Source organism: Asparagus officinalis, chromosome 9, assembly GCF_001876935.1.
Source record: "Asparagus officinalis chromosome 9, Aspof.V1, whole genome shotgun sequence".
In the NCBI taxonomy this organism is placed as follows: Eukaryota; Viridiplantae; Streptophyta; class Magnoliopsida; order Asparagales; family Asparagaceae; genus Asparagus; species Asparagus officinalis.
Genome location: NC_033802.1, coordinates 36,678,558 through 36,692,551, shown reverse-complemented (window position 1 = coordinate 36,692,551; position 13,994 = coordinate 36,678,558). Strand labels below are relative to the sequence as shown.

The window sequence follows — 13,994 nt, the reverse complement described above, 5'->3', positions numbered from 1 at the left end:
ATGGAAGGATTTGAAGGTCCGAGGAGAGCAAGCCGAGCGATTCCTCAGAAGGAAGAAGGCGGAAAGAGGCCAACCGACGACTAATCCTCCGAACTCAAACTTCGCCTCCCATGGTAAAGGGAAGGCCCCTGCAGCTGCGGTTGATGCTAATCAGACGTCACAACAGCAACCCCGAAGACAGCAGAAGACTTCGGGTTCAAGACTTCAGAAAGAGTATTCCTTCAAGGATGAAGATGTTCCAGCCATCTTCGAATCCCTCCTTGAAAACAACAAGATCAAGCTACCACCCATCACAAATTAGGAGGAAGCTGACAATACTGCGGATCCGAAGTACTGCGCGTACCACAGGAGGATACTTCATCCCACCAAGACATGCTTTACTTTAAAGAACAGTATCCAAACCTTGGTTGAAGCCGGCGTTATAACGCTAGGGTAAGCCAATTGAGAACGGCAATACTCCGACAAGTATAAGAGTATAAACTACTTCTCAAGACTCTGACAAGTAGAAGAGTATAAACTGCTTCTCAATCCTCCGACCAGTATAAGAGGTTAAACAACTCCCTGATACTCCAACATGTATATGAGTCTAAACTGTTTCATTTCTTTCACGGGAAGTTCCTGGAGAATTTTTATATGTAATATTCTTAAGGATAACCCAGTCATGTAACTGAGAACAATGTCGGATCCAGTTCCACAAGGGAAGCTGGGGGTGGATTATTCATGTATCGGGAAGTTCCCGAAAGAATACCACGGGTGATATTCTTAGGGATAACCCAATCACTATAAAAGTGATAAGTAAAAAATCCACATTTAAACTCTAAAGGTTGGAATGTTTTCCATTATTGTTATCAAATTCACTAATTCTCATGAGTTATCTTGTTGAGACGAGATTCGATCCTTTTGACAGATTAATCTTTCCTCACAAAAATCCCCCACTGATCAAGTCAATTGACGGTGGGTCCACTAAATTTTCTGTCCGCCAATTCATGGCAATTTCCAAAGCTTGATGTGTTAAGTCCTGATTACTTAACGTCAAAACCCTTCATCGAGTGGCCAATACAAACCAGTATTTCTACTGCTACTTGTATTCCACTCCCTTTGCTTTCAGGTCAAATCTATAAAAGTTAGGGCCACAACCAAAATCCCCTCTCGATTCCTTCAATAAATGAGAGGCCTATAAATTGAGCGATCAAACCTTCCTACAGTTAGGATCGTCTCAAACCTCCTATTCGGTCAAACCTTCCTACAGTTAGGACCAAAACCAAAATCCCCTCTCGATTCCTTCAATGAACGAGAGGCCCATAAATTGAGCGATCAAACCTTCCTATAGTTAGGATCGTCTTAAACCTCCCATTCCTCTCGATTTCTCCAATGAACGAGAGGTCCACTTTCAAATCGAGTGATCAAACCTTCCTATAGTTAGGATCACTTCAAACTCCTGCTTAGTCAAACCTTCCTACAGTTAGGGCCAAAACCACAATTCACTCTCGATAAACGAGGAATTCACCTTTAATTTGGTAATCCAACCTTCCGACAGTTAGGATTATCCGAATCTGTCCAATTCTCGGAGTGGGGATCCCACTTCTAGTTTCTTTCGCGCTGGAAATAGAATATAAAATTCTTCCTTTCCAGAATCAAGGAATAGAATATAAAATTCTTCCTTCCTTGTATTCGGGTTCGCCTTCACCCTAAAAGAAGACCGGGAAATAGAATATAAAATTCATCCTTTCCCACACCAACCTTTTCCAAGAATTTATCAATCTAGGATTCATCCTAGGAAGTTTATCCCGAATCCTAAGCAGGAATAAGTCTGCGCCTAACACGCGTTGCCGGTTTAGTCTTTTTCCGTAGAAAAAGACACCAGAGTTTGATTCTGGGGTATTCTATCCTGAAACCTAAGCAGGGATAAGTCTGCGCTTAACCCGCGCTGCCGGTTAGTTCTTAACCGTTAAAAAGAACACCCGCCCACATATTCAACATTATGGCAGGTTGTTATTAATAACACCAAAATCCATGCCTTACACGCATGGGGAATTTTATCCCGAATCCTAAGTAGAGATAAGTCAACGCCTAACACATGTTGCCGGTTTAGTCTTTCTCTGTAGAAAAAGACACCAGAGTTCGATTCTGGGGTATCCTATCCTGAAACCTAAGCAGGGATAAGTCTACGCCTAACCCGCGCTGCCGGTTAGTTCTTAACCGTTAAAAAGAACACACGCCCTAATATTCAACATTGTTGCAGGTTGTTAATAATAACACAAAAATCCATGCCTTACACGCATGGGGAATTTCATTCTGAATCCTAAGAAAGGATATGCCGACGCCTAACACGCGTCGCCGATTTAGTCTTTCTCCGAAGAAAAAAGACACCAGAGCCTAAGTAGGGATAAGTCAGCGTCTAATACACATTGTCGGGTAGCCTATTCCCGTAACAATAGCGAAGTCTACGTATTCGAAGTCGTAGCGGCGAGTCTCAGAGAATTCACTCTCTTAGCACAACGTTACATGCGGAACGGATTTAGACAATCCGCATGCTAGCCCGACTCAAACGGTAGTCGGTAAAGGCAAATCAAATCCGTTGAAGGCTGGGGGTTAGCTAAAAATCCTAAAGTCAACGCCTAACACGTGTTGTCGGGTAGCCTATTCCCATAAAAAATGGTAAAGCCTATGTATTTGACATCATAGCACAAAGTCTCAGAGAATTCACTCTTTTAGCACAACGTTACATGCGGAACGGATTGAGACAATCCGCATGCTAGCCCGATTCAAACGGTAGTCGGTAAAGGCTTATCAAACCCGTTGAGGGTTGAGGGTTTGCCAAAAATCCTGTGAGTATTATGGTCAATCATTCCAAACAGAATGAGAAATCACAATAAAGATAAAGATAAAACCATTTCCACTAAGAGGATCAAAAGTCAAAATATTCAGTAAATGAAATCATACATCAAGCCCATGGCTAAAAATCTGCTGACTAAACTTAGACAGCTTCTTATCAGAAGCTTGCCTAAGCTCATCCTGCAATTCAGCTCATTCGGACATGAAAAGTACTCCGAAAAGTATACGAGTATAAACTGCTTCTTAGTACTCCAATAAGGTATACGAGTATAAACTATTCCCTATTTTTGTTGAGAAGTTTCTGAAGAGTATTTTTCTAAAAATATTCTTAAGAATAACACAACAACACTCCGAAAAGTATAAGAGTATAAACTGCTTCTCAAGACTCCAGCAGACGTACGAGTATAAACTGTATCAAACGCCGAACAACGCGTTGCAAATGAAGACTCAACAACAACAATCGATGGTCGGTTCTATGTTGAAACAGCAAACACGAGATAAAGATCAGAAAATCAGGAATTGACTTCAAGTTCAAAATTCCGACAACGATCAGACAATAAATGCAGCACCGGAACCCTTACAGACATTCGACAAAGCACCGAATAGCCTGGAGGATTAAAAGAATTAAGAATAGAAGCCATTCCAAGGTCCCGTTACACCGATTGAAGGTTGGGACAATTATATCCAAAGTATTCCAGACTCTTCTATAAAAGAATAAGGCTGAAATACTTTGGAGGGGGTATCTGTAGGCGTATAAAACTGCTTATAGGTCCTGATGCGGCATAAACATGTACCAAAAAGGTTGCAAGTGCATAACCGTGTCAAGTTATAGTATTTAAGATATCGATCCCACGAGGAAGGTGTTTTGTAGGAGAAAATATAAAATTGGTTCTTATTTCGTGTGCGTGACAAATAGGAGTGATAAGTGAATGTGATTGTGAAGAGATTGAGAGAGTGAAAATGGTGTGTAAATAGATGCAAAGTGTAAGTGAGAGTGGATTTGAAAAACAATGAGTATGATCAATAAGGTAAGAAGGAAAAAATGAATAAAATCAAGAATGAAGAACAAAATTCAAAAATAAAAGAAAATGCAAGAAATTAAAGATGGTGGATTCAATTATAGATATGGATAATCTAAAATTGAACCCACTTCTTAGAAAATGGTGATTCCCTAGAGGGTTCTAGCCTAAAGGCGAATCAAACAAAATAAAAATAAACAAAAAGAAAAACTAAACCCAAGAGGGTTCTAGCCTCAAGGTGAATAGTATAAGAAATTAAAATCTAACTACAAAATAAAGTGCAAAATCTAAACTACAAAATAAAATTGCAAGAATTAAATGCAAGAAAATAAATCTACTCTATAAGCATGAAATAAATCTAAGGCAAGAGGGTTCTAGCCTCTTGGCTATTTAACAAGAAAATAAAATCTAAACTACAAGCATAGAAATAAATCTACACTAATAAGCAATAAAAAGGAAATAAAAGAGAAAAAGGAAAGAAAATGCAAACCTCTAAATAATTCTTCATCTCCATCTTCATCATCCAACAAAGAGAAGAAATATTTAAAGTGGTGAAAAAATTATTATTATTAATTGCAACAAAAAGTTACAATTTTGGAAGGCCTTCTCAATTAAGAGTAGCCCTCCTCTCCAAAAGGAGTTACAAAAATTTTCACACCTCTAACCCCTCACTCTCTACCCCTATTTATAGTAAACATCAGTGAATGAGAGCCATTGGATCAAACTTGAGCCCCAAGACAAGCAAAATCAGCCATTGACGCGCGCTACAGTAATCTGGTATCGATGCAGGCATCGATGCAGGTATCGATGCCAGCATCGATGCCCACATCGATGCCGACATCGATGCCCACTATTTCCAAATTCTGATTTCACGGATAGCTTCGTCTCGTCGAGATAGGCGATTTTCACATTTAAAGATAAAAACAATTATTAGTGGTATATTTATTCATATAAAATAGATAATGAGGGTATAAAATTGTAATAAAATGTGATTATCAAATACCCCCACACCTAAACTTTTGCTAGTCCTCTAGCAAAGAAAATAAAAAGAAAATCCTAACTCACTTTCGCAGGAATCGCGGTTGTATTTAGCGCATACAACAAGCCTTTAAACCCCTAGGTTACCCTAGTGGACGAGTTGTAGTCTCGTGAGGGTTTGCAGTGAATATACCCACAAAATTCGGTCAACTTGCCAAATTAAAGAAGTCAGTAAATAACTAAATTCACTTGATAACTTTTAGATAATCTAATTGGAGCCAGTTATCACTCAAGAAAACATTTTTATATATAACTCTAAGGTATATTTTTAAGAAAATCTTCTCATTGTAGCAATACAAAACTAAGCCAGACTTAGAAATTTAATTTAAAAGTTTTGAAAAGAACATGCTAACTCTTTGTTTTAAATAATTTTCAAGTTGCTTGATTTAAAATATTTTCCAAGGCCATATATACAATTATAAAACATTTATTAGTTTTTTTAACTCTTTCTTTCTTGGTGATTTTTTTTCTATTTTAACGGGCATTATAAATGACCATTTAACGAGTTTTGGGCCAATGGATCCCAACCCAAATGGGCTTAGGTCATTAAGTATGAAAATACTCATTGGGCTTAATTACTCGGTCAACTTAGGTTTTATAAGATAGAATCACCTTGAATTCAAGAGTTTTTTTTTTGGTGCCCATTTTTCGCTTTGCATTTTTTTTTTGTATATGTATTTGAAAAATATGTAAATCAAGACATTTTGAAAAATTATTTTCAACTCTAAGTTAGGCATGCAAAAATTTTATTATTTTAAATAAAAGTCCAAGTCAAGGCTTAAGTAAAGTATACTACTTTGAAAATTATTTCTTAAAAAAATTATTTAGAGTTATCATAAAAGGTGAACTTAATTAAATAACTAAATAGGGATTAGAAAATTTCAAATTTATCAAATAAATCAATTATTACATAACTCTATCAATTTGGCAAGTGATGATATTTTTATAAATTTTTTTTAAGGAAAAAGGGAAAAAATGTAACTAAAAATATAAAATAAAGAGAAAAAAATAACTAATTCCCACCCCCACACCTAATTTTTGCATTGTCCTCAATGAAAACTCTATGATGCATAAAGTAAAGCAGATAAGAAGTGAAGCACTTACATTTGGTCGGCTGATAAAAATCTGCAATTACCTTTGGTCTGAGGAGGATGAAAACAAAAATTTATTCTTTTTTCTTTTTTTTCTTTTTTTCTTTTTTTTTATTTTTCCCTTTTTTTTGAAAACTAAACAAGAAACTCTCAAATGAGAGAAGAATAAATTCTTTTTATTATTCTGAAATAAACAAAATAAACAATGTAGAATGAAATATTCAACATGAAGAGTTCATGTTCTACATTGAATCCTACCTTATTGCTGAAAATTCTCCCACGGATTTTAAATAAATTCAACATTATATAATCAACAATGTGCTGAAATTCTAAGCATTCCGGGGTGTTCAATGATTTTTGTGGCAATGGAAGGTAGGTATTATTGGTGTCATGCATATTGGACTCAGATTCTTGATTTGTGAATGTGTGTTCTCTAACAACCAATTTTTCTTTAATAATTTTCTCAACCCCAGGATTCATGGTTGATGTGTAAAAATTTGGTTGTTGTTTATTTTCCAAAAATCTTAGTTCATCAAGAAAGAGTTTTTCAAAATTCGGTTCAAAGCAGCAATTGTCCAACACAGTTTCCTTATTTTGACAAACCTGATCTGCTTCTCCTAATATTTTTAGCTCCTCACCGAAAATTTCATCAAAACTTAGATCCGACTCTTCTTCTTCTTCCCCCGGTCTTTCCTGAATTGAATTATCAGGGGAAGAATGAATTGGGACAAGAATTTGGCTTAAAGGTGTTCTTTCCTGATTATCGACCTGTTTTCCTGACTGTAGTGCATTCATTTTAGTGTCCTTAGGATTGACCATGGGTTGACTCAGAATTTCTCCTTCCTCTACTTCACTTATGGAACTAGCTAGTTGATCAATATGGGTTTCTAATCTAGCTAGGGATTGAGTGTTAGAGTTAAGTATGAGTTCGGTTGATTGCATAAAGGAGTTCATCGTGTAGGATGTTTGAGTTAACATATCCGTGGCTAGTGTGGAGGCCTTAATAATGATTTCAAAACCTTTTTCCAAAAAATTGAGACGTTCATCATGATCTGTATCAAGAGGAGTGTGAGTTACAACTTGATGATGAGGAGACTGATTTTGATGTGACAGATTGGGTTGTTGAAATTGTGGATGAGAATTGAAAGGAACTGTGTTTTCCCTAGGAAAATGTTGGGTCAAAGAGGGAGTGAAGTTTTGAGTTTCGGAGTGGTTTCCCTGATTCCATGCAATGTTTGCATTTCTTGGATTGGTTCAACACGAATTAAACGATGAGAATTATCCCGAACCCAAATTTGCATACACCAAAACAATTTTTTTTTTAAGAAAAGAAAGAAAATTAGTTTTTTTTTTGAGAAGATAAAGAAAAAGAAAAATCCTAACTAAAACAAATCAAAACAATCACTTTTCAATCACTCTAATTCTAGGGTTTAGCCTAATTCACTAGACCAGCTCCTAACCAAAAACTCCTACAGTGAAAAGATCAAAGTTTTACCCAGGTAGTTAGCCAGGTAAGGATAGTACTAGAGGGTGATCAAAGATCAATTAAGTACCTCTTTCCTTGCGGAGCGCTTTACGCAACCCCTAAACCTTGCCTTAGACACCAACTAATCTGAGAAAACTTAAACCGGTTCACTTAAGGATTTCTTGTTCCTTATTGAGCTCGAATCCTTAGGGGCCAACGTCTAATGAGTTTTATTAGGCTTGGGTGGTGTAGTGAGGAATTAGTGATTTTTGGGCTAAGGAAAGGGTGATGAAATCCCTCACCTTATCTTGATTATGGTGTTTTGCCCTTAAAAATATTTTTAAGTGTGTGTCAAATCAAGATGCTCAAATCACTTGGTGAATTCCTACACTATATGAAATGCAACCCTATGAATTAAAAGCAACTAAAAAGGATGGAAATTTTTTTTTTAATTAGGGTTAACAATCAAACAAATGAGAAGGGGGGATTTGTTTGAATTTATTATCTTGTTAGTAAATGTCAAAGTGGAGGATGAATTTTATTATGGTCAACAAAAAATAAAATCTCTTTTTTTTTAAGTCCTAATTGTCTCTAATTGTGAAGAAATAGTTAAAGGGTGGAATTAAAAACTAGAAAGAGGACTTACCTGAAAGCAAATCTTCAAATCCTAGCTCTCCAATCCGCGATCTTCAAGCTCCAAGCGTTTCCTTCACAAAACACACACAAGTTAAAGAACCAAAATAATTAAAACCTACTTAAGCACCGTCCCCGCCAACGGCGCCAAAAACTTGATGCGGCATAAACATGTACCAAAAAGGTTGCAAGTGCACAACCGTGTCAAGTTATAGTATTTAAGATATCGATCCCACGAGGAAGGTGTTTTGTAGGAGAAAATATAAAATTGGTTCTTATTTCGTGTGCGTGACAAATAGGAGTGATAAGTGAATGTGATTGTGAAGAGATTGAGAGAGTAAAAATGGTGTGTAAATAGATGCAAAGTGTAAGTGAGAGTGGATTTGAAAAAGAATGAGTATGATCAATAAGGTGAGAAAAAAAATGAATAAAATCAAGAAACAAATAAAAAAATCAAGAATGAAGAACAAAATTCAAGAATAAAAGAAAATGCAAGAAATTAAAGATGGTGGATTCAATTATAGATATGGGTAATCTACAATTGAACCCACTTCTTAGAAAAGGGTGATTCCCTAGAGGGTTCTAGCCTAAAGGCGAATCAAACAAAATAAAAATAAACAAAAAGAAAAACTAAACCCAAGAGGGTTCTAGCCTCAAGGTGAATAGTATAAGAAATTAAAATCTAACTACAAAATAAAGTGCAAAATCTAAACTACAAAATAAAATTGCAAGAATTAAATGCAAGAAAATAAATCTACTCTATAAGCATGAAATAAATCTAATCTATAAGCATGAAATAAATCTAAGGCAAGAGGGTTCTAGCCTCTTGGCTATTTAACAAGAAAATAAAATCTAAACTACAAGCATAGAAATAAATCTACACTAATAAGCAATAAAAGAGAAAAAGAAAAGAAATGCAAACCTTCAAATAATTCTCCATCTTCATCTTCATCTTCATCATCCAACAAAGAGAAGAAGAGAAAAATTTAAAGTGGTGAAAAAATTATTATTATTAATTGCAACAAAAGTTACAATTTTGGAAGGCCTTCTCAATTAAGAGTAGCCCTCCTCTCCAAAAAGAGTTACAAAAATTTTCACACCTCTAACCCCTCACTCTCAACCCCTATTTATAGTAAACATCAGTGAATGAGAGTCATTGGATCAAACTTGAGCCCCAAGAATACAATTTCTGCCGTTGATAAAATCTGGAGGACGTCACATCGATACCGGCATCGATGCCTGCATCGATGCTGGCATCGATGCCCCAATAAAAAATCTGACTTCATGGTTGGCTTCGTCTCGTCGAGATAGGCGATTTTCATATATTATATATTAAATTCCGCCTTCCGGAATTGGAGATATCGTCGTTTCTTTATGGCCAACCATTTTGAATATGATTTCTTTTCATATTGGATTTTTGATTTTCTCCGGCTTCTATAGGCTACTCGGCTTGATTCTGGACTTTTGGATATTTTGGAAATTGATTTTCCAATGGTCTTCTTTGATTCATTTCTTCATTTAATCGATGGGTTTTTGTTGAGAGATGAGAGTTTGAGATTTATTCTTCATTAACCTGCAATTAAAAGATAAAAACAATTATTAGTGATATATTTATTCATATAAATTAGATAATAAGGGTATAAAATTGTAATAAAATATGATTATCAGGTCCCTTAACACAGCTCGGCACGGTGATTCGATAAACCAATGAACCATCGGGCGATATATCCAAGCATGATCGTTAGACCACAACACCGAAGCCAAGTGACACGCGACGAAGCGGATTAACGAGGTGACGAGGTTAACGAACCGCACGCAAACAACGGAATACATCCAATCGCGTGCCCAATCAAGCTAACGGGTCGATGAATCAACGAGTCATCCAACCGTAGAGTCCACCACATCAAACAAGATCGGGAGCGGAATCGAACTCGAACACCAAAGCAGATTTACTGCCAACTCAGGATCCGGACTGCCAAATCAGAGTCCAGATCAACAATGAAGTTCGGATAAACCGCGAAACCAGAAAATGGGCGAAGAAGTAAACACCTGGAGGGCTCGGCCAAAACCGAGCCACTCCTAGGTGGCTGAGCGAGCCACTCCTAGGTGGCTGAGCGAGCCACCTAGGTGGCTGACCGAACCACCTAGGTGGCCGAGCCACCTAGGTAGCTGGCCGAGCCACTTAGGTGGCCGAGCCCAGATCTGGGCCCAGATCTGAGCCCAGATATGGTTTGAGGTGCCTATAAATAGACTTGAAGGCTCATTGTTTAGGGGGTTGGACTTTTGGTGGAACTCCTGAGGGGAAACTCTGCTGGATTAAAGGCTCAAGACTAAAAAAGGTTAGAGCTTTGGAGCTTTAAAGACTCGGACTTTTTAGATCTGGTTCTTGGCGATCATCCACGCCAAATAAGGCAGGAGTTCGATAGAGATCAGATCTGAGATCTACACGGTCATCCTCCGGATCAAAACTTGGTTTTTTATCCCGAAAAGAGTATCGATTTCGCTTGGTCGATTTCGATTACTTAGGGCTATTATTTCCTTAGCGAAATAATCCCCTCGGCTGTTATTTCCTTTGTGAAATAGTACCCGTCATACCGTGTAGATTCGACCGGATCAAGATCGCACGGTGGTCCACGGATTAACCCCGGCGCAGGCAAAGAACCCACACAAGCAAGAGACCGCAAAACAGGATCTTGCGATTTGTTCCGAAAGAAGGAAAGTTGTAATCTTTTTTCTTTGTTTGATTTTGTTGTTACGGGATCTTATAAAAAGGCCGGATCTTTTGTAATCGATAATTTGTTGCTCAAGAAAACAATGACTTCAACAAAGACGATTTTCCCCGCGAACAGGGATGAAGGATCCTCCTGTAGTACGCACAGTACTTTGGATCCGCAGTATTGTCAGCTTCCTCCTGATTCGTAATAGGTGGCAGCTTGATCTTGTTATTTTCAAGAAGGGTCTCGTAGATGGTTGGAATGTCTTCGTCCTTGAATGAGTACTCTTTTTGGAGCCTCATATCCGAAGTCTTCTGCTATCTTCAGGGTTGCTGTTGCGACGTCTGATTAACGTCAACAACTGTTATAGGTGCCTTCCCTTCATCATATGAAACAAGACTCGGATTCAGAGGGTTAGCCATCAGTTGCCTTCTTTCGACCTTCTTCCTTCTGAGGAAGCGTTCGACTTGCTCTCCGCGCACCTTCAACTCCTTCTAGGTATTGAGCGGCTCTACTCCCATAACGACCAAGATGTTAATGGACAAGTTGTTATGACAAGTCTGCAAGACGAATTCCTTCGTGACGGGATCCTTGCAGTTCATTGCCTGATTGCGGAATCGTTTGATGAAGGTATCCACTGACTCTCCGTCTTTCTGTTTCTCATCGAAGAGTGCCCTGATTGACACTTTGGCGTCATCATCGAAGAAATGAGCGAGGAACATGCTCTCCAGGTCTTCCCAGCTGTTGACGCTTCCAGGCTTGAGACGGCGGTACCAATCAAAGGCAGGCCCACGAAGGGTGCCAACGAATGACCGAACCATCAAGGCTTCATTATCGGAGATCATACCCAAGTGGGACTTGAAGTAGATCAGATGCTGAGTGGGCGAGCCTTTCCCGTCGAACGGCATAAAGTTGATCAGGTTGAACTTTGCCGGATACGGAATTGAATCCCACTTTCTTGGATAGGGAGACAGAATACTGGTCCTTTTTATCCCCTGAGCAGACATCAGCGTGTTGATTTTGCTCCCAAGGTCCATTATTTTCTCGTCCTCGTCTGTATCAGATCTTGGACGATTCCTGAGAGGAATAACAGGACCACTCCCAGTATTGTTATCTTCGGTGGGACCACCCCCAGTATTGTTGTCTTCGATGGGACCACCCCCAATGTTCTGGTCAAAGGGAGGGTTCTCAGCATTGAGACGTTCATCCACCTCTGAATTGTTACCTGCTTGGTTAGTAAGGTTGCGACGGCTGGATTCACTGAATTGATTGGATAAGACCCGAATTTGTTGATCATGCTCTTCCCTCATTCGCATCATGGCCATTTCCATTTCGAACTTGAAGTTCTCTTTTTGTTTGGCCAAGGCATCCTCAACCATTTTGGCTACTTCCTCGGTGTTAATCACAAACACTTCACGGGATTTTCCCGAACTGGATACCGTATTATCAGACACGATTGCCGAGTTAGCATCCGATGCTTCATCATCCGAGGATAACCCTCTCTGCATTCTTTGATAATCCCTTTTATCTAATAGTTCCTGATCGTAACCGAGTTAGACGATGCGATACAAGTGGATCAGAGCTAGAAGGTCGAATCGATTTTCCCTTATCAACCATATTGATGGTAACCTCTGGGGGTTCGTCACCTTGAACGACTGATCGTTTCTTACGGAGACGCTTTTGATTGGATCGAGACTCTCTGTAGAGCGGTCTTGGGGTAGCTACACACTGATAATACTACCCTGATTATTTTGGTACACGAACAGTGAGAGTCCGCTTCCCGGGTACTTTTCTTTTGAGATTTATTCATACCCCTAGCCCGATAGTACAACTCATCGATGTAGCAGTCAGAGCAACCTATCGGCTGTTTACATGAATTCTCAGGTATAACGTGTTCGTCTGTCTGACGCGTTTTCTTCTGAATAAATGTTGCCTTGTTGGCATCTACAGGAGTCACTCGTTTGGAATCACCCCTTTGTGAGGGCGAAACCTTAACGGGCTCCTGGTTTTCTACACGCACCCCCAAGCGGGCTGTTGCAAAAATCAACTTGTTAGGAGGTCGCGTACGACCCCCAGTCTGGATGTTTGCTCGGGGTTGCTTCAATGGTCCCAGGTGTTCCTTAACAGGCGCTTTGCCTCAATCTTTAGGTAGAGAACCGAGGCGATCCTTCAGAGGAATCCTAAACTTGGGGAAATCCACGCTACGGTGGGCCTTTACCGGAGATTCAGGATCTAAAGTTGACAAAATCTTAATGATAGTTCCGTTTGTTTTTGCCTTAGGCGCTAATTTGGCTTTTGGCACCCAAACTTGTTTGGATCTTGGCGATCTCATAACTGCCTCTTTCTTTTGCATTTCCTGTGCTTTTCGCAAAAGGGTCCGGGCATGCGCAAGCAAGGCGCGGTGCTTCTGGATTCGCTCCGCGAGAGTAGAGCGGGTTCGTTTGACACGAACCCATTCATTAATTGGAGGTCGGGAGGAGGATTCCGATGCTAGTCGTGGCGATAGATTAGCCACTTGGCACTTTCTGAACTCCAGATCTGCTTGGTAATGGAGTTCATCCACCTGATGCAAAGCCTTGGCGAATTGGCGCGCGAGGCGTTGGCGTTTTCTTTGGCGTGCTCTCTTTGATAGAGTTAGCGCGCCTTCAGCAGTCGGCTCCTTGATCACGAAGGAGTTCAGATCTACAGATCTGGTCTCATTTGATGCAGGCGGATTGTTGCAAGGTGCAACTATAGCAACGACGACGTGGAGATCGACTTCTTGGGTCTTCAGATCTAGAGACCAGCGGATCTTCTGGGAGGAGGCGATCTTCCTGCGCTTGTGAAGAGGAGGATATCTGGAGCAGGAGGAGGAGATGTACTCTTCAAATTTTTGCTGGTCGAATTCGTACTCGACCTCTTCAGCCACGGGGATCTTGATCGTCGGCTGCGGCACGACAGCCTCGGCAGCAAGGCCGTTGGCTCCCACTGTGGTCGCCAGTTTGTTTGCGATAAAAGTTGATTTCTTCATTGATGAATCTATTACACGTTTATCGATTATAGATTCAAAGTAAAATTAGTCTTTTTATAAGACTTTCTTACACAATGAAAAAATAAAAAATACAACTCTCTTCAAACAAACACAACGGGTGTTTATCGCCCGCTACTTACGTGAGATCTTGGCCTGTGACGGGGATGTTGATATCCGTGGACCACCGTC

The 13,994-nt window shown here is 39.4% G+C and overlaps 1 protein-coding gene across 1 annotated transcript in view; it reads right to left on the bottom strand.

Moving 5' to 3' along the window:
* Positions 1–12,111, bottom strand: part of LOC109823369 (polygalacturonase ADPG2-like) — a 54,940-nt gene extending 42,829 nt beyond the window's left edge. The window contains exon 1 of the mRNA XM_020389643.1: positions 11,728–12,111. Within this exon, the coding sequence (XP_020245232.1) occupies positions 11,728–12,111 (384 nt within the window). The remainder of the gene's footprint in view (positions 1–11,727) is intronic.